This window comes from Giraffa tippelskirchi, chromosome 6 (assembly GCF_054371585.1).
Source record: "Giraffa tippelskirchi isolate mGirTip1 chromosome 6, T2T-mGirTip1v1.2.pri, whole genome shotgun sequence".
Taxonomy (NCBI): Eukaryota; Metazoa; Chordata; class Mammalia; order Artiodactyla; family Giraffidae; genus Giraffa; species Giraffa tippelskirchi.
Genome location: NC_137280.1, coordinates 84,073,964 through 84,094,411, shown reverse-complemented (window position 1 = coordinate 84,094,411; position 20,448 = coordinate 84,073,964). Strand labels below are relative to the sequence as shown.

Sequence of the window (20,448 nt, the reverse complement as noted above, 5' to 3'; positions counted from 1 at the left end):
CAGTCCCTGGATTTGCCTCTGAATGGCTGTGTGACCCCATCCAAGGGCTGCCCTTCTCTGAGACCCTGGTGGCACTTTGTGTAAGGGGGTTTGACCGTTTGAGGATCAGTTGTTGCCCACATTTTGCAATCCTGACAGGGGCACATACATGTATTTTAAATTCTTTTTTATTGTGTGAGGCAGGCAAGTTTGCTGCAGAAAATTCACCTGACAGGGGCACATACATGTATTTTAAATTCTTTTTTATTGTGTGAGGCAGGCAAGTTTGCTGCAGAAAATTCAGACTTCCAAAGAGAAAATAGTAGCCACCCCCAACCCCTCCCTCCAAAGACAGCCTGGTACAGAGTGGATAAGAGCTTTGAGTTTGGGATTTGAACTGGGCTCTTCTGGGAGCACTTGGGCAAGTAACTTTGCATCTTGAAGCCTTAATTTCTCCACCTGGGAAAGGGGAATGAAACTCCTACTTCCCCAGGGCTCAGGGAGTACCCCGGAATGTCCGTTTCTCTTTTATTTGTTTATTTATTTATCTATTTATTGGCTGTGTCTGATCTTAGTTGCAGCATGCAGGATCTTTCATTGTGGCGCATGGACTGTCTAGTTGTGGGCTCAGTAATTGCAGTGCACAGGCTCCAGGGCATGCAGGCTTTAGTAGTTGTGGCAAGCAGGCTTAGTTGCTCAAGAGCATGTGGGATCTTAGTTCCCTGCCCAGGAATCGAACCTGTGTCCCCTGCATTGCAAGGTGGATTCTTAACCACTGTGAGGGAAGTCCCTGTCTATTTCTTTTAGTTAATGTTTCTTTTAATGTATTGTTAGTATTGCTGGCTCTTTGCTGGATGATGCTGGGGCCCTGACTGACCTGAAGCAGGCTCCACTCGGGAGAGATCAAGCCAGACAAGGATGCCCCAGTCTTGTTGGGCCAAGGCAGGGCTGGAGGCATGGAGGGCACTGGGGAGCCCACGGGGGAAGTGTGAGCCGGAGAGGGACATGATCAAGCTGTATAAAAAAGATCTCTTGGGCTTCCTCGGTGGCTCAGTGGTAAAGAATCCGCCCGCCAGTACAGGAGACACAGGTTTGATCCCTGATCCAGGAAGAGCCCACATACTGCACAGCAACTAAGCCCACGCGCCACAACTATTGAGCCTGTGCTCCAGAGCCCGGGAGCCACAACTATTGAGACCATATGTTGCAACAATCAGAGCCCTCGCGCCCTAAAGCCCGTGCTCCCCGACAAGAGAAGCCACTGCAATGAGAAGCCTACGCACTGCAACTAGAGAAGAGCTTGCACACCAACGATGCAGCATAGCCAAAACCAAATAAATTATTTTTTAAAAAAACAGAAACATCTCTCTGGGCCTGGCTTGAGAGTAAGACTGGTGTCCAGAGGTTCTGATAGGAGACATAGGCTCAAGACAGCCCTTCCCAGGACCCTCGAGCTGCCAGCCCAGCCCGAGGGAGTCAGACACTGCTGGGGGTTTGCCAGGTCTGGGAAACAGGCCAGCAGTTGGCTCTGAGTCAGCTCCAGATGCTGGCCTGGGCAGCAGTGCCTGGTGCAGCCTCACCCGAGGATCCCCTAGTTGGGGTGGGCAGGGGGCTGCTGGGATTGTTTGTTGAGGCCTCACCACTGTGCTTCCCAGGTGGCGCTAGTGGTAAAGAACCTGCCTGCCAATGCAGGAGGTACAAGAGATGTGGGTTCGATCCCTGGGTCCATGGCAACCCACTCCAGTATTTTTGCCTGGGAAATCTCATGGTGAGAGGAGCCTGGTGGACTAGAGTCCATGGGGCCCCAAAGAGTGGGACATGACAGTGACTTATTCAACAAGGAGGGCTGCCTTTGGGACTTTAGAGGACCATGATGTGGATCATCCCATATGAGAGATAGATGACTTCCAGCCCCCATCTTAATGAGGAGCCACTATAGGTTTGGCGAGAGACATGACTGGTCTGGATCACACAGTGTAGCCCTAGCCCCCCCTCAAACCATGGTGACCCCAGAACTGGGAGAAAAGGGGTTCTATGCAAGGCATCAGCAGACACCAGGGTAGAGGCTCTGTTCCCACCAGCACCAGGCAACAGCAAAATAACTTGTCCCTCTATTCAACAAACTCAAATGCCCTTTCTGTGCCCCACCCTGCACTGGACATTGCTGGGTCCTGAGAGACTATTAGACCCACATCCTGCTTTGTGGGGTCCTCAGACAGAATTTTCATGTTGAAGAGAACAGAAAATAAGGCTACAGTGACTTAAGCAACAGGGGTTGTAGTAATTCATAAAATTAAAGAGTTGTGTAATAGTGTGGCTTTCAGGATTGGTTTGGTCCAGCAACTCTACTCAAGATGCTTTTTTTTTTTAAAAGATTTCACAACCAAGACCTTTGTTGCAGCACACAGGCTCCAGACTGCCTGGGCTCTGTAGCTGTGGCACATGGGCTTAGTTTCCCCACGACATGTGGGATCTTAGGTCCCTGACCAGGGATCGAACCTGCATCCGTTGCACTGAAAGGTGGATTCTTAACCATTGGACCCCCAGGAAAGCCCCTCAACACACTTTTTATTCAGACCCTCAAGTTCAGCATCTTTCCAAAATTCATGGTTTCCATTTGGTTTCCAGGATCTCCTGTGACCACATAATCTCTCATTTATGGAAAGAAACAAAGAGAAAAACAGAGGGGAAGAGATCAAAGAGAAAGGGGCAAACAGAGGTAGAGAGATACGTACACACTCGTACAGAAAGACAGAAAGATAGTGAGAGAGGAAGATAAGAGTGAATGAGACTGCCTCTCTCTCAACTATGGTACAAGAATCCCAGGGGTTTTTCTGATTAGACCAAATTAAGGTCCATAAGCCAATCCTTAGGACCAGGGGAAAATGCAACAGGTGATTGGCTCAGTCCAGATCCAATGCCTACAGCCAAGAGGATGGACTTCTGCCAGTTAGCTCTTCAGCCCAGGCTCCTGTTGCTAGGCATCCTTGATGTCCTCTCCATCCCCTTTCTCAATCTCCATCCTCATCCCCTGCAGGGAGAGAAAAACCATGGCTTTGAGGTCCTGTACCACAGCGTGAAGCAGGGGCCCATCTCCACCAAGGAGCTAGCAGACTTCATCCGGGAGAGGTGAGGTTCCCCAAGCCCCATCCATCCCTGTGGCCAAGACCTGAAGTCCACACAGCCAAGCCCATCTTGTACTTCCACCCAGGCTCTGCCCACTTTTCCCCTTGCCCATCCCACGCTGACAGGGCACCACATTCTGCCAGAAAGGGTCCTGATCCCTGGGGTCTCCAGGAACCAAATGAGCTTGAAGACCCTCCCGACTGACAGTTCTCAACACTGTCAGCCCTATGCCCCATTTTAAACAATAATCACCAGACTTCTAAGGCCTCTTCTTGTAGAGATGATAATATGACCTACTTACAAGGAGAAATTTGAAAACTCAATCTCGGTCCCTGAGTACAATAAAAGAAAATACATGTATGATGAAATAATCTACATTTCAGCTTGTAAATGCTCCGACGTCCCAGAAAACACAATAAACTCAAATTGCAAGGCAACCTCTGCTCCCCAGCCACTCAGCAGCTGAATGCCCGTTAAATCCGGGCAGAGAGTCCAAAGGATTATTAACCAGGTTTTTCCTCTCTGAGGCTGTCACGCAAGACCTGTCACAGCCATCCTCTGTTTCATGAGGCTTCAGACCCTGGATCCATCCACTATTGCCTGTGGCACCTGATGGGTGCCTCTGTCAAAAAATACCCCAGTGGGTACCTAGTTTTAACTGGGCACATAGCTATCCCAAACAAAACTGAAATTCTATTAAGATGAAAATGTGAGTGGATATTAGGTAGGCATTTAGCAGTGTTTGTCTAGAGAGAATAAAGAAATCTGAGTTTATCTTCTGCAATTAAATGAGATAAAGCACATTAAACATTGATACTATGTGCTCAAAATTTTGTTTACTTGCTCTTGATGCTGCTGCTACTACTACTGCTATTAGTAAAATTTTATTTAAGGATGAAAACCTCTCCCATGAATTTCCCAAACATCTTCCCCTGCCGGGGGGCTATATCATTCTCCTGGAGGCCTCTGCTCAGATGTTTGAGATAGGGAAACTGAGGCCCAGCGGTATGGGGCCTGTCCCAAGGTGCCCAGGACCTTCCCCATCCTTTCCCTGTCCTCCTACCCAGGGCCACCATCGAGGAGACCTACTCGAAGGCGATGGCAAAACTTTCCAAGCTGGCCAGCAATGGGACCCCCATGGGGTGAGTGGGCTGTGCATGAGGCAGGAGTCGCCAAGGGTGTGGGGGTCCCTGGGGGCAACAGGAGGCTGCCTTTGGGTGTACATCTCTTCACACTTGTGATATGTGGGGCAGGGAGTCATCCCCCCACTTATAGGCTAATTGGACAGAGGAATATGAATGTATATATAGGTGGCTCAGTGGTCAAGGGGCTTCCCAGGTGGCACTAGTGGTAAAGAATCTGCCTGCCGTGCAGGAAACTTGGGTTCAATCCCTGGGTTGGGAAGATCCCCTGAAGAAGGAAATGGCAACCCATTCCAGTATTCTTGCCTGGGAAATCCCATGGACAGAGGAGCCTGGTGGGCTACAGTCTCTGGGATCGCAAGAGTCGGACATGACTGAGCACACACGTACAGTAGTAAAGAACCTGCCTGCCAATGCAGGAGACACAGGTTTTATCCATAGGTCAGGAAGATCCCCTGGAGAAGGAAATGGCTACCCACTCCAGTATTCTTGCCTGGGAAATCCCATGGACAGAGGAGCCTGGCAAGCTATAATTCATTCATTCATTCAGTGGATATTTACTGATCCCATACTGTGTGCCAGACGTTGTTCGAGGCACCAGGGGGCCCAGGGGCAATCAAAACAGATCAAGCCTCCAGTCATCTTCATGCCCTGTGCATAGGGTGTGTGTCTGGGATATGTGACAGGTGTTAACCACAAACACAAAGTCTTTTCCCAGAGAGAACAGTGCTAGGAAGAGAATGAAATAGGAGCATTAGAAGGTGGGTACTATATCTGGAGCTGAGATCTCAGGAATGAGAAAGAATCAGCCATAGGGGTGTCCAAGGGACAGAGACCCAGGGAGGTGGCTCAGCTAGTGCAAAGGCCCTGAGGCAGCAGCACACTTGTGCATGTTCAAGGAAGAGCAAAGAGGCAGGCAGGGCTGCAGGGCCTGGGCACAGTGGAGATGAGGTGGGGGAGAAAGAGAGGGGAAGGGGAGTATCAGGCTGGGCCTGGAGTCCAGAGAAAGGAGGGCGGGCGTCAGCCTAGGTTTAAATTCCTGCTCTGACGTTCGTTTGCTGAGGGGCCTTGGGTGGGTGACGGGGCCTCCTATGCCTCAGTTTCCCTGTCTGCTGCATGCCCACCTTATGTGATTGCAGTGGGGATTAAATGAGTTCATATATGTTCATGTTTAGCAGGGCCCAGGACACATGCGGTGTCTGAGCCAAAGCCAGCCATGATGGGTGAGGGGTCCCTTGCCGAGGGGTTGGGTTGGGCCTGCTGGGCCCTGGGTGTGACCCCCAACTCTCTGTTTCCAGGACCTTTGCCCCGCTCTGGGAGGTCTTCCGAGTCTCCTCAGACAAGTTGGCGCTCTGCCACCTGGAGCTGACACGGAAGCTTCAGGATCTCATCAAGGATGTGCTCCGCCACGGGGAGGAGCAGCTCAAGGCTCACAAGAAGGTGTGTGCCATGGGCGCCGTGGGGCCAGTGGATGGGGAACGGCTGTGGCTCCCAGGATCCCAGGACTTCTGGGGCCTTGGAACCCCAGCTCCTGGTGTGTGCCCCTGAGGGTTCTGTTAATTCCACGACATCAAACTCAGAATCTCACAGACCTGAGCAGTGTTGAATTTCAGACTCTCAAAATTCTAAGAGCAGAGGGTCTGCAAACTACAGCCAGCGGGTGATGGCTAGACCGTCACCTTGAGCTATGAGTACTTTTTCTACTTTTAAGGGATTGGGGGAAAAAAAAGTCAAAAGAAGGATATTTTATGATGTGTGACTATTATAGGACATTTAGATTTTAATGCCAGTAAATAAAGTTGTGTTGGCCCCACAGCCAAGCCCATTCACGTTCAGATCTTCTGTGGCTGGCTTATGAACTGCAATGGCTGAGTTCAATGTCAGATTTACCACCTGATCCTTCACAGCAAAAGTCTGCCGACCCCGACCTAGAGCGTTAGAAGCTACAGATCTTGTTATTTGACATTTCTAGACTCTTTTTTTTTTTGGCCTAAACTTTATTTTTTAAATGAAGTTGTTTTAAATTTATTTTTAATTGGAGGATAATTGCTTTGCAGTGTTGTGTTGGTTTCTCCCATACAACAACATGGGGCTTCCCAGGTGGCTCAGATGGTAAAACATCCGCCTGCAATGCAGGAGACTTGGGTTTGATCCCTGGGTCAGGAAGATCCCCTGGAGAAGAGAATGGCTACCCACTCCAATATTCTCGCCTGGAGAATTCCATGGACAGAGGACCCTGACTCCATGGGGTCACAAAGAGTCAGACATAATTGAGTGACTAACACACATACATATATATTCACTCCTTCTTGAACCTCCGTCCCACGCCCACCCCATCCCACCCCTCTGTGTCGTCACAGAGTGCCGGGCTTCTAGACTCTTAACAAAACTAACTAAAATTCTGGAAGAGCCAGACCTTAGACTCTCAAGATTCCAAAATATTTGAAGCTTATAAATCTAGAGTCATAGAGGGTTGCATTTACAGAGCCCTAGAATCGGCAGTTTTTAACTCCTGTTAAAGAAGAGAGTTGTAGTACTTCATACTATACACTTAAAAATGGTTAAGATGGCAAATTTTACGTTATATGTATTTTACCACAACTTTCTTTAAAAAATTAAAGAACAAGGAAGTTTTCTCTGGACTGATATGGAACAATCTTGAGAATGAATTATTAAGTGGAAAAAGCAGTAAGTTAAACAGCATGGCCTGTCACCATTTGTCATAAAAAATGGGCATATTTGCTGATCTTCTTGCTAGTTATTGGAGGAAATGTATCATGGTAATAGTAGGAGGTTTGGGATTTCCTTGGTGGTCCAGTGGTTAAGACTCCATGTTTCTAATGCAGGGGATGTGGGTTCGATCCCTGGTCAGGGAATTGAGATCCCACATGTCTGCCTTGCAGTGGGGCAAAAGAAAAAAAAAAAAGACTTCATAGTAGAAAAAAAAAGGGTGGGGGGAGGTTTTTACCAGAGCTCACTCCTTAAAACTTTCTGAAATGTGAATTATGTGTAAATATTATCTATTTAAAGAGTTAAAATTTTTGAAATTCATAAAATGCTCAGAAAAAAAATATTCTGTAAGACCTGGAACCCCACAAGTTTGGGAGGCTGGAAATTTCATGGTGTATACCTGGGTCTGCTCAGGTCCTGCACCCCAGCAGGGGCTTCAGGTGGTCCTCATGTTCTTCCCCACCCCCACAGTGCAAAGAGGAAGCAGTGGGCACCCTAGATGCCATACAGGCCCTCACAGGGGTCAGCCAGCTCCTGCCCAAGTCTCGCGAGAACTACCTGAACCGGTGCATGGACCAGGAGCGGCTGCGGAGGGAGAGCACCAGCCAGAAGGAGATGGACAAGGTGGGCGCGCAGCTGCAGGTCCCCAGCCACCACTGGCCCACGCAGATCTGAGGGATTTGCCGAGAGGTGGCAGGGCTGCCTGATGGGAGACTGAAAACATAGCACAGAGCCATGGTCATTGAACCTGCATGAACCACACCCTGGGCTCCCCAAGGAGTCTACGTGCTGGGGGATGGGGCCAGGGAAAGTGCCCCGAGTGTCCCTTTCCCAACTCCATCCCCTCCCTGTGCCTCCTAGGCAGAGACCAAGACCAGGAAGGCAGCAGAGAGCCTGAGGCGTTTGGTGGAGAAATACAACTCAGCCCGTTCTGACTTTGAGCAGAAAATGCTGGACTCAGCTCTGGTAAGAACCGGGCCTTGCAGAACTGCACATTCCTGGGCCCAGGATGCTATGGGCCTCAGAAGTCCAGAACCTTCCAAACCCTCGACTCCCAGAAGCCTTAGAATCACAGGCTAAAACTGTAAAATTCTAGAGCCAGTGAGCTATTGTTGTTGTTGTTGATGTTATTATTATTTCAAAGACCAAATCAGTTCTGTGCCTTAATTTCACCATTTATAAAATGGGGACAGTAATACTACCTGCTTCATAGACTTGTGAAGATTAAATGAGTCACCATATATGAAATTTTCAGACTAGTGGCAGGTGCATAGAAACCACTCTATGATGTATTATTATCATTGATGAGGTTTTTGAACAAGATGGGGCAGGGTTTAGAAGCCAAGAGTCTCCTGACATGTCTTGGTGACTGAAAAGCCTGGATTCCTGGTCTAGCCTGTCTGTCACCAGCTGTGCAGCCTTTGGCAAGGCACTGCATCTCTCTGGGTCTCTGTCTACTCAAAGGTTTAAAAAGCAGATTGGGAGCTCAGGATTAAGGATTAGATTTTTTTTTCCCTGATTTTGCAGTGATAGAAAGTTGCAAGCAGTAGAAATCTTCGTTCAAACTGACAAGGAGACTTACAGGCTCAGGTTGCTGAAAAGTTCATGGTGGGGCAGAGCTTCAGGCATGTCTGGATCCAGGTGCTCAAATGGTGTTGGCAGGACGTTGTGCCTCTTTGCTTCTCAAATCTGTTTTTCTCTCTGAGGGCTTTATTCCCAGGCAGACACACCCTCCTCAATGTGTGTGTGTGTGTGTGTGTGTGTGTGTGTGTGTGTGTGTAGCAAAGTAGCCACCAGCAGCGGCCCCATTTATCTGCCAACTCATTGACTCAGGATATGAAAGTGTTTTTTCTATGATTCCAACACAAGTCCCAGAGCTCTTACCCAAATCAATCACTGAGGCCAGGGGGTTGGAACATCTTGGCCAGGTGGGGTCACTAGCCACACCTTCCCATTTTGCTCCTCCCCTCCTGCCTCAGCGCTTCCAAGCCATGGAAGAGACCCACCTGCGGCAAATGAAGGCACTGATGGGCTCTTATGCCCACTCAGTGGAGGACACCCATGTGCAAATTGGGCAGGTGAGTGGGGCTGGGGGTGGGGAATGAGGTTGGGCTGCGGGGCAGGAAGGCCCTGCCTGGTTACAAATTCCGTCCTCCTGGCCCAGGTGCATGAGGAGTTTAAGCAGAATGTAGAAAACGTCAGCGTGGAGATGCTGCTGAGGAAGTTTGCAGAGAGCAAAGGCACAGGCCGGGAAAAGCCTGGTGAGTCGGGGGCATCTATGGGGGTTGGGCTATGTAGCCACAGCTATGGGGAAGGAACAGGTTTCAAGAGGCTAGAGAATGAACCTCCCTGGGCTTCATTTTCCTCACCAGAAAAATAGGGTTAAAAAAAGAAAAAGAAAAATGGATTGATGGAACTTCCCTGGTGGTCCAGAGGTTAAGACTTCTTCCAATGCAGGGGGTGCAGATTCAATTCCTGGTCAGGGAACTACCACGTGCCTTGCAGCCAAAAATCCAAAACATAAAACAGAAACAGTACTGTAACAAATTCAATAAAAGACTTTAAAAATAGTCCACATTTTAAAAAATAATCTTTAAAAAACACAGACTGAAGACAAATCTAACTCAGCAACCCACAGAGAAAGAGAATTTGATGCCTAATCTTACAGATAAATCTCTTACCACTAGATACCAGAGGGACCTTGAATGCCAGGGTCAGCCTTTCAGATGTTTCTCTGAGGGCCCAAGGGAGCCACTGAGGATTGTTGAGCAAAAGGCCCATTTGAAAATGTCCCAGATACAGGGTCAAGGAAGAATTGAGAGCCAAAGTTTTAGGGTCACATCTGGGTTTGTATCTTTCCTTTGTCATTCATTGTGTCACCTTGGACATCTGTCTTGCCTTCTCTGAGTCTTAGTTTCCTATTCTGTGAAGTTGGGATGATAGCCCCCCACTAATGGTGTCATGAAAGTTCACTGTTATTGTTGTTCAGTCGCTAAGTTATGTCCGACTCTTTGCAACCCAATGAACTGCAGCACACCAGGCTTCCCTGTCCTTCACTATCTCCCTGAGTTTGCTCAAACTCAATGGACATCATTGAGTCAGTGATGACATCCAACCATCTCCTCCTATGTCGGCTCCTTCTCCTCTTGCCCTCAATCTTTCCCAGCGTCAGGGTCTTTTCCAATGAGTCAGCTCTTTGCATCAAGTGGCCAAAGTATTGGAGCTTCAGCATCAGTCCTTTCAATGAATATTCAAGGTTCACTAATTTGATGCAAATAAAGGGCAAAATGTGTGCTTGGCACACAGTAGGCACTTAGTAAATGCTGTTTACATCCTTAGGTCTAGACAACCCTAGGGTCTGTCTTTTCTCCCTCCCGTCTCTATAGCTCAGCACCAGCTCAGGTTACCTCTCATTGTGTGAATCTCCATTCTTGTCCTTCACTGGCTCCAGATTTCTCATGCCCTGCTCCTGCTCAAATAACCTCTGTGGCTTCCCATCACCCTTGGGAGAGAGTCCCAGGTCCTCATCCTGGGACTTAAGGCTCAGCCCACTGCACTGACATTTATGATCCATCCTCTGACCCACCCAAGTTATACCCAGAAATTCTGGAAGTAGAAGTAACTCAGGCAGTCCCTCCTGTCCATCCCAAGGTGGCAGCCATCCAAGGCAAGACCAAGAACCCTTGGCCCATCCCACTCATGACTATCTCAGAGACTGGTTCAGCATCTTGGCTCATGCCTTGGACCCTGACTCACCTTAAGCTCAGATCCAGGTGCCAAAGGTATATTGCTACCCTTCCCAGGCCCAGTCCCCCTGCCTGGCTGAGTTTCTCAATTTTTTTCTGTCTCAGGGCCTTTGGACTTTGAGGCGTACAGAGTGGCTACCCTGCAGGAAGGCAAGTACGTCTGGGCCTGGATGCCCAGGCTGGACCATGGGGATGAGGGAAGCAGATCTGAATGGGAAGGGGACCCCCACCCAGGGCTCATCTGCACCCCTTCATCTGTTCTCAGCAATGAAACGTTTACGTGGAGCCAAGGCCTTTCGCCTCCCGGGACTGAGCCGGCGGGAGCGGGAGCCACCTACAGCTGTGTGAGGAAGCACCCTCACCCCCATCCCTGGCCCAGGCTAACCCAGGATCCGTCCTCATTCCTAGGCTCTCCTGGAAGTCCCCTGCTTAGGGTAGCCCAAGAGAATTTCTATTCCAGGCTAGCCCAGGATGCCCTCTACCCAGGCCAGCCCAGAAGCTCTTCTGTCCAGACTGGCTCAGAATTAACCAGTGCCCAAGCTAGTCCAGGAGGCTACCCAGATGGTACTAGTGGCAAAGAACCTGCCTGCCAATGCAGGAGACTCAAGAGACATAGGCTCAATCCCTGGGTGGGGAAGATCCCCTGGAGGAGGGCATGGCAACCCACTCCAGTATTCTTGCCTGGACAATCCCATGGACAGAGGAGCCTGGCAGGCTACAGTCCACAGGGCCACACAGAGTTGGACACGAGTGAAGTGACTTAGCACGCACACAAGCTCGTCCAGAATTCTCCTTTTGCCAAGACTAGACCAGGGGTGGCCTGTTCCAGACCCACCCAGAATTACCCCTGCCCTGGCTGGCCTGGGATTTCTCCCTAGCAGGGCTAGACTTGCTGTTTCCCCCATTTCATCTAGCCTGGTAATTCTAACCTTGTCAAGATGAGCCCAAGAGTCTCTCTGCCCAAACTAGTACCAAATTCTTTCCTATACCCGTGGTCTCCCTGGCTAGCCCAGGGTTAGCCTTGCCCAGGCTAGCCCAGGATTCTTCTCTTTGCCAAGGCTGGCCCTGTTATTTCCCTGCCAAGGTGAGCCCTACTTTCAGACTGATTTCCAAGTCCCTCCCCTTCCAAGCTGTTTGAGAATGCCCCGTACTCAGCTAACTCAGACTCACTGGCCCCAGCCCCAAGCTAGCTCCAAGGTTGTACCACCTGCCAGGCTGGCCCAGGACCACAGAGCCACCTAGGGACTGCCTGCAGGTTCCGCTTCTGGTGTTGGGGGCAGAGGGGAGGGCCAGAGGAGGTGGGCGAGCTGACACTGACATCTCCTTCTCCATCCTCAGAGATTCCCTGGAACCTGATTTAGGGGTAAGTGCCATGGGAGGGACCGGGCTGCGCTGCCAAGTGGGAGGGCTTCAGTCCTGCCTTGCTCCCCACTCCTATGCCTGGAAACCACACCTGGAGCTCAAGGGGCTAGAGGTCACACAGCTTAGGGACCAGGTTCCAGTCCCACATTGGCTGCAAACCCCCATGGACTATGTGGGAGGGACCAATATCCTCATTTCACTTCAATTTGCCCCTCAGGACAGGTAGTGGCGTGTTCTCTTCCTCTAAGAACCTGTCTACACAGCGCGGGAAGATAGCTATTGCCATTGGGGTTCTTTTTTTAATCTGAGTCAAGGCCCAGAGGTGGGAGGCGGGCATGGCAGTTTGAGATGGGAGGTTTGGTACCGGAGAGCCTAACGCATTGCTTGCTTGTCCCTCCCCAGACTTGTCCAGAGGTGGATGAGGAAGGTTTCACCGTCAGGCCTGATGTCACCCAGAACAATATCCTCCTGGCGCCCTCTGGGGGCAGTTGTTGGCACAGCAAGGACAAAGCTCCATCCACAGGGATCCACCCACCATTAGCAATCCTCTGCGTACATCCTTGGTGGAGCCTCCAGTGGTGAAGCAAGCAGATTCAAATGCAGACGCTCACCCTGAGGGGTCAGAGCTGAGCAAGAGGGAGAGGAGGGCTTGGTTATCCCAGAGGGGGGAGCAAAAGAGGCTTCCTGGAAGAGGCGGTCATGTGTTGGGGTTTAGCAGCTGAATAGTTTACTAATTAGGTCAGGGAATGCTTATATGAGGGGCTTCCCAGGTGGCACTAGTGGTAAAGAAACCGCCTGCCAACAGAGGAGACGCGGGTTTGATCCCTGGGTCAGGAAGATCCCCTGGAGGAGGAAATGGCTCCCCACTCCAGTATTTTTACCTGGGAAATCCCATGGGCAGAGGAGCCTGGTGGGCTACAGTCCGTGGGGCTGTGGAGAGTCAGACACGACTGGATGAGCACACACACATGCTTGTATGGAGGCTGGTGGGGAGAGGAGAATGGTGGCAAATACATGGTGTCAAGGCAAGGGTGGCAAGTAACGGGAGAGGAAATGGGGGCAGCACCTCAAAGGGATACGAGCAGGAAGGGACAGATGTGAGGGCTGACTGGAGGGGAACCAGTGTTGGTGCCTTGACTGCAGTGCACGCACAGCAGAGCCCACCCACTTCTCATCCAGCGACTCCGATTTTGATGATGAGGAGCCCCGCAAAATCTACGTGCACATCAAGCCTGCCTCGGCCCGGGCCCCACCCTGCAGTCCCAAGGCAGCTGCGGCCCAGCTTAAGGCCACAGCTGGCAGCCTCATACTTCCTCCTGGCCCTGGGGTGAGGCGTGGGGAGATGCCATACACGGGGCAGGGGGCACTGCCTGAATGCCCCCCCGACCTGATGCCACCCCTTTGTCCACAGGGCACCATGAAACGCCATTCTTCACGTGAGTAATCTGTTGAGGGGTCTTCAGTTTGACAAGAGGCATGTGGAAGGGAGACTGGGCCTGGAATGTGGGTGTGGGTTTGAATCCCAGCTCAGCTGTGTGACTTGGGGCAAGCTGCTTGCCCACTCTCATCTCACTCTTCCTTGAATGACATGGGGTCCTTCATTATGAGAATTAAATGAGAGCCAAAAGGGATCACTGAGGCTGGGAGAGAAGCCAAAAGCTGGAGACAAGTTGGCTCAGATTCAAACCCCTCTCTGCCTGATTTGCTGGTCACTTTGGGCGGCTGACTGGACAGCCCCAAGCCTTGGTCTCCTGGCCTGTGGAGTGGGAAGCCGTGCAGGCCTGGCGACAGGAAGGCTCAGGAGGTCCATCTATCACAGGGGACCCTGCCGGGAGACCACAGAGGCCTCAATCCGCCCCAAGGGCCAGCAGGTGGGTTCCATGGGAGTGGGGCATTGGGCCCACATGAGTGGGCAAGTGGGCGGCTCGTCCCTGACACCTCCTCTTCCTCCTCCTCCCCTGCTGCCTTCCCAAGTCTCTGACTCCCCTTCTTCTACCCTGGCAGGGAGTTAAGGACATGCCATTTTTGAGGGACCACTTGGTGATTCATTTGATGAACATTTATTGGGTGCTTTGTGTGTGTTCCTGCTGTTCTGGGTTCCAAAGATAAATGATCTAGATAGATCCTCCTTCTCGGAGTCACACGCCAGTGGCTCAGATTTTTTAAATAGCAGGCACGTTAGAGCATATCTGATGCTTTGAAGTGCTGTGAAGAAACTAAAAGAGGGAACGTGATGGAAAATAGGAGCGAGTGACTTTAGTTGGGGCCGTGGTGGAGGGGTAGCAGGAGAGGTGGGGAGGGCCTTGAGCTGACTCCTGAAGAGGAGCAGGACGTGAATGTAGGGAGATTTGGGGGAACAGAGCTCAAGACCAAAAACAGGGTATGCCAAGGTCCTGAAGTGGAAGGGAGGAAGCATGGAAGTAATAGAACGCACCCCGCCTGTCCAATCCGTGTCCCCAGCTGTGCGGAGAAGCTGCAATCGGAAGAGCTGGTTTCCAAGAACCTCTTTGGGCCTACCCTAGAGTCCGCCTTGGACCACGAAGATTTTACAGGTGAGGGGGGTGGGGCTTCGGGGCATGGGCGTGGCTACAGGAGGGTGGGTGGGGCCACTACAAGAGTAGGAGGCTCGGATAGGCGGGACGTTGGGATGGGTTGGAGGGAGGAGGTGGGGATCCTTTGTGGGTCCAAGTGAGGGTGGGCGAGGCCACAGCAGGGATGGGCGGAGCTGGTGAGAAGGTGTGGCCTTTGTGGGAGTGGGATGACAATAGTGGATGGGCGGGGCATCAGTAGAGATGGACAAGGCCTGCTAAGGAGGGCAAGACATTGAATGGAGGCGGACCATCCTCAGCATGGGCGTGGCCTGCGGGAGGATTGACAGGACTCCGTATGAGTAGGGTCTGGAGCTGGCTGCCCCCTTCCCTCCCTCAGGCTCTAGCAGCCTCGGCTTCACCTCCAGCCCCTCGCCTTTCTCTTCCTCGTCTCCCGAGAATGTGGAGGACTCCGGACTGGACTCACCATCCCACGCGGCACCGGGTCCCTCCCCGGATTCCTGGGTCCCACGCCCGGGCACCCCACAGAGCCCACCTACTTGTAGGGTGTCACCCCCAGAGTCGAGGGGCACACAGTCTCTGCTGCCATCAGACTCGCCACAGCCCCTTGCAGCATCCCCGAGCCCCTGGGGGCCAGAGGCTGTGGCTGGAGGAGGTGAGTCCCTCTACCCCTGGTCTGAGAGTTTTCTGAGCCCTGGGGGATGAGAGAGTTCCTAATGTGGCCAGGGCCTGAACTGGGTGTTGAGGGATACAGCCAGGACCCAGGCAGGCAGAAACCCTAATCCTTGCAGGGACATTAATGAGATGAATGTTTAACAAGGCAGGAGGTGACAGATGCCGGGTGACGGCTCGGAAGCATAGGGCCTCCTGAAGAGGCTGAACTGAGATTTGATGGAGGTGAGGATGAAGCCATATGGACTCCAGGCATGGAATTCTCAGCAGAGGAATGTGCAAAGGCCCTGAGGCAGAAGTGGGCTAGGCCCTTTGAAGAACGACGAGCAAGGAGGCCAGTGTGACTGAAACAGAATAGTGACAGGGAGAAGGAGGGAGTCGAGGGGGAGATATCGACAGGGAGATAGGACCACATGGGGCCCAGTGATCCCAGGGAGAAACGTGAGTTTTACCCCTAACAAGATCAAAGCCATCGGAGGGAGGGGCTGTGAGCAGAGAAGGATGAAACCTGCTGGGGTTACAGGCTCTCTGACCACTTGGTCGGTGGGGATGGGAGCTGGAGACCAGGGAGGTGAGTCCAGGTAAGTGGTGATGGGGTAACAGTGGGGAGAAGCCGCCGGTAGATATGGGGCCCAGAGAAAAGAGGAGTCAGGGCGGAGGGCCTGAGAGCAACTGAAAGGAGAGAGAGGGACAGAAAGAGCAGGAAGGATGGGGCGGAAGAAGCTGGGGTGGGGGTGTGTCAAGGCTGGGAGGGAGGAGGGGATTGGGTGTGGGTTGGCTTCTGGGGCCTGAGTTAGAGGGTCTATGGGCTGTGGCCACGTGAGATCCCCAGCAGTGGGGGTAGAGGGTACCATCCTTGGTATAAAGAACGAGCCTGGTTGGAACTGGTTCAAGGGAGGGCTCAGGGCTCAGAGGAATGAGTGTAGACCACAAGTGTAGACAGATAAAGTTGTCAGAGGTTTTTTGTAGAATTAACGTTCTCAACTGGGCCAGTTCTGCCCTCTTATTCCCCGGGCACACTTGGCAATGACATCACTGATACTTGATTGTCACCACTTGGGGACAGGGTACACCTGACATTTGCGGGGTGGAGGCCAGGGAGGAAGACAGCCCCCCATAGCAAAGTATCTGACCCTGTTGAAACCCTTGGGATAGACAGCATAGTCGGGTGTAGGTGGGCAAGTAAGTGTTTATAGATGGAGCAAAGCAGGAATACTAGGGAAGCAGGAGAGCAAGGAGAACTGAGGTGTTACACCGAGATTAGTTAAATTAGAAGGGTGTGACTCAGCAACTGGCCAGGGTGGGAGACCCTCTCAGAGAGGATGAAGGTCATAGAATTGCCAAATGTTGGATAAAAGGCCCCTGCCAAATCCCCCTGGCCCTTGCAACGGTGTGCCTGCCTTCTGAACATCCAGTTCTTGTTTGCATACCTCTAGTGATGGGGAGCTCACCCCTTATTGAGCCACCAGTCTAGTGTCTGGGAGACTCAGGGTTGCATATGGTGTATCCAGTCCTGTCCAGCACCTTCTCTGCAGCCCTAGGACTTCTGACCATCAGGGGGTTTCCCCTGTACGCCTGATTCTCAGATTGGGACTGAATTCTTCCTCCAAGAGGCCCAGACAGCAGCTGAGCCATGTCTGTTCTTATGCTTGTTCCCCAGACTTGATGCCTGTACCTGCTGACCTTGCAGTCAGGGAGGGTCTGGCAGCCCCATCCCGGAGACCGCGCTCCAGGAAGGCATCCTGTCCCCTCATGCGCAGCAATGGGGACCTGGTAGGGTTGGGGAGAGCAGGAGCTGGGTTGAGGGGGTCGCCTCCAGGGTTGGCATTGGGGCACTTCTGCTAGGGTGCTCACAGGCCGGCTTATCTTCTTTCCTTCCAGTCTCGTTCCCTGAGCCCCTCCCCACTGGGCTCTTCAGCCCCCAGCTCCATCCCTGAACGGCCCAGCTTCTCATCCCAGACCGGACATGGTACGTGGGTCCTCCCTGGGCTTCAGGTTCACCTTCTCCAGTCCGGGTGGGTGGCCAAGTGATACAACGGAGGCTTTGCCACAGAGGGTGGGGTTTGGGAGCCTGGGACCTGTGCTCACTCTCTGTCCCCCGTTCCCTCCCTGCCACCCCCCAGGAGTCTCCCGGGGTCCCAGCCCTGTGGTCCTGGGCTCCCAGGATGCCCTGCCCGTGGCCACTGCCTTCACTGAGTACGTCCACGCCTACTTCCGTGGCCACAGTCCCAGGTACACAGTGGTGGGGCAGATGGTGACAAGCAAACAGGGCTTCCTGGGAGCTGTGCATCTGGGTTCCAGCAGGGCCAGCGTTCAGGGGGGGTCTCATGATCTCTTTACCATGGAACAGCCTCGAACATGGAGTGAACAACTAGGCCCATCCTGAGAGCAATAGGAACCATAGCGGGCATTTGAACAGAGCTAAGGCATTGATGTGGGCTTCCCAGGTGGCTCAGTGGTAAAGAAGCTGCCTGCCAAGCAGGAGATTCAGGTTCCCTGTGTCAGAAAGATCCCCTGGAGAAGGAAATGGCAACTCACTCCAGTATTCTTGCGTGGAAAATCCCATGAACAGAGGAGCCTGGCGGGCTACAGTCCATGGGGATACAAAGAGTTGGACATGACTTAGTGACTGAGCGGGTGTGCACACACACCCAGGCAGGAAGACAAGGCACTGATGTATCCATCCATCCAGGTTTAAAGGAGCTCCTCCGAGGCTGCTGTGGGCATCAAAATGAAGGGAGCAAGACCACAGGCCAGCCCACAGAGCGGGAAAGGGAAGGGTGAATTCAGGGACCAGGGATAATCTGCGGGCATTGCCCAGCTGAAGACACCATAAGATCAAGCCACAAAGAGGAGGAGAGTATCAGACCCAAAACCCAAGCTGAGGACTGAATGGTTTGCTTTGAGCTTCCTGGTGGCCTAGGGGAAAAGAGAACTGGGGAAGGGAGTGTCCCTGTCTCCTTCAGCTCATTGTGGATTCTTCCTGGTGTCCAGATTGCTGTCCAGGCAGGGACACAAGGGGAGGCAGCTGGGGCTGGGATGCCGCCGTGGTCAGGGCCTTGCTGATTCTGATGGACCTGGTGAGCCACAGGCTACAGTGGAGCTAGGAGCGAGGGGAGGATGAGGGGCATGGTAGAGCCCTAAGCCAATGCCCAGTTTCTTCAACTCCCCCCACCAGCTGCCTGGCTCGAGTAACTGGGGAGCTGACCATGACCTTCCCTGCCGGCATCGTGCGCGTGTTCAACGGGACGCCACCCCCTCCCGTCCTCAGCTTCCGCCTCGTGCATACAGCCCCCATTGAGCACTTCCAGCCCAATGCTGACCTGCTCTTCAGGTACCGTTAGAGGAAGGGGTGCAAAGTTAGGTGGTACCAGGGGCTGGTGGAGGCCAGGTGCTCCCCGGCTCTGAATTTCTGTTCTGCCTCCTGGGATTTGCTGTGTGACCTTGGGCAAGTCACTCTCCCTCTCCAAAACTCACTTTCCTTCCCTGTTTTGCTTCCCACCACCTCCCTTTCCTGGGAGTTATGCTTTACTGGTCCCAAGGTTAGCCTGGGAGTCTGCATCTTTAGGAAGCCTTTGGTGTAGGCATTTCCCAAGGGTTGGGGTGATCATCCTTGGTCTCTGCAGTGACCCTTCCCAGAGTGACCCGGAGACCAAAGACTTCTGGCTCAACATGGCGACTCTGACAGAGACTCTGCAGCGCCAGGCAGAGCAGAATCCAGCTGCCTCCTACTACAATGTAGTGCTCCTGCGGTACCAGGTGGATGGGGTGGGGCAGAGTGGGCATAGAGAGGATGGTGGGTGGGGGCAGGGTGAGCAGGCAGCTCTCACTGGTGAGAGCAATGAGAGCGGGGTGAGCTGCGGGAAGCAGACAGGGTGGGCAGTGTAAGGGGGCCAGGACTCTGCTGGTGCAGACGGCTGCATTATGCAAATTAGAAGGGGCCTTTTCCCAGGGCCTGGCCCCAAGACTGTTAGAATGAGGTACTCTACTGCCCTCTGCTGGACATGTCATGTAATACACCCTCTCATCAACAAAGAGCTCCCTTGGGATAATGGAGCCCCTTGGGTGTCACAGGCAGCGCAGAATCAGGTCATTTGAATGGTGGGTGGCATGGCAGGGGCAGCGTGGCTGGGTAGTGTGCGGTGTGGCAGGACAGGGCAGCTCAAGCCACATCCTCTCTCCTGTTCTTGCTCCCCCTAGTTCTCCCGCCCCAGTCCCCAGTCCATGCCTCTGCATCTGAGCGCCCACTGGCAGTGTGGGCCGACCCTCACTCAGGTCTCGGTGGAGTACAGCTACCAACCCGGTGCCACAACTGTGCCCACGCCGCTCACCAATGTCCAGATCCTGCTGCCCGTGGGGGAACCTGTGACCAATGTCCGCCTGCAGCCGGCTGCCACCTGGTGAGGGCGAGTGGGAGGCCGGGGGAGGCTCAGAACCTAGCAGACCTCCCTCTGATGCAGCAACTAATGGGTCCACCATGGGCCTGACCGTTCACTTGGGGGCTTCCCAAAGAAGCTTGGTGTTAATCCATCCAGCAGTGCAAGGAGACGCAGGAGACGTGGATTCTGTCCCTGGGTCAGGAGATCCCCTGGAGGAGGAAATGGCAGCCCACTCCAGTATTCTTGCCTGGAGAATGCCCATGGACAGAGGAGCCTGGCGGGCTGCAGTCCATGGGGTTGTAAAGAGTCAGAGAGGACTGGAGCGACTGAGCATGCATGCACGAACCTTGCTTGGAGCTAAGGGCAATATCATTAACAAAAGTAAGGTCTGACACCAAAAGCTTTCTACATGTCAGGCTTGTTTTACATCTCTGCATACACTGACTGGCTCGGGGCTTTTAGCAATCCCTTGAGGGGTGGACCACCATTATCCCCACTTACGGAGGGGGAGCTGAGGTATACAGAGGCAAAGTCACTCACCAGAGGTCACACCAGGATGTGAACCAGCCGCCCGCTCGTGGCCCCGGGCTTTTAGTCACTGTACAACATTGCCTTTGTTTTGTACAAAAGGTAGAACCTACAACCAAGAAACCAAATTTATAGGACCGAATGCATCACCTAAAAGTGCTACAAGGCTGAGGAGCCTTCAGGAACCAGCTGCTCCACACCCTTGCCCCCATTTTCACACATAAGGAAACTGAGG

At 52.6% G+C, this 20,448-nt stretch overlaps 1 protein-coding gene across 1 annotated transcript in view; it reads left to right on the top strand.

Moving 5' to 3' along the window:
* The window catches only part of FCHO1 (FCH and mu domain containing endocytic adaptor 1), a 28,876-nt gene that overhangs the window by 6,744 nt on the left and 1,684 nt on the right, over positions 1 to 20,448 (top strand). Inside the window, exons 4-25 of the mRNA XM_081496449.1 lie at positions 3,017 to 3,108; positions 4,173 to 4,247; positions 5,546 to 5,687; positions 7,449 to 7,601; positions 7,839 to 7,943; positions 8,957 to 9,055; positions 9,142 to 9,238; positions 10,829 to 10,873; positions 10,989 to 11,067; positions 12,062 to 12,086; positions 12,488 to 12,545; positions 13,234 to 13,412; positions 13,497 to 13,521; positions 13,905 to 13,956; positions 14,546 to 14,637; positions 15,014 to 15,289; positions 16,967 to 17,079; positions 17,188 to 17,275; positions 17,430 to 17,538; positions 18,485 to 18,640; positions 18,933 to 19,065; positions 19,507 to 19,706. Of these exons, the coding sequence (XP_081352575.1) occupies positions 3,017 to 3,108; positions 4,173 to 4,247; positions 5,546 to 5,687; positions 7,449 to 7,601; positions 7,839 to 7,943; positions 8,957 to 9,055; positions 9,142 to 9,238; positions 10,829 to 10,873; positions 10,989 to 11,067; positions 12,062 to 12,086; positions 12,488 to 12,545; positions 13,234 to 13,412; positions 13,497 to 13,521; positions 13,905 to 13,956; positions 14,546 to 14,637; positions 15,014 to 15,289; positions 16,967 to 17,079; positions 17,188 to 17,275; positions 17,430 to 17,538; positions 18,485 to 18,640; positions 18,933 to 19,065; positions 19,507 to 19,706 (2,393 nt within the window). The remainder of the gene's footprint in view (positions 1 to 3,016; positions 3,109 to 4,172; positions 4,248 to 5,545; positions 5,688 to 7,448; positions 7,602 to 7,838; positions 7,944 to 8,956; positions 9,056 to 9,141; positions 9,239 to 10,828; positions 10,874 to 10,988; positions 11,068 to 12,061; positions 12,087 to 12,487; positions 12,546 to 13,233; positions 13,413 to 13,496; positions 13,522 to 13,904; positions 13,957 to 14,545; positions 14,638 to 15,013; positions 15,290 to 16,966; positions 17,080 to 17,187; positions 17,276 to 17,429; positions 17,539 to 18,484; positions 18,641 to 18,932; positions 19,066 to 19,506; positions 19,707 to 20,448) is intronic.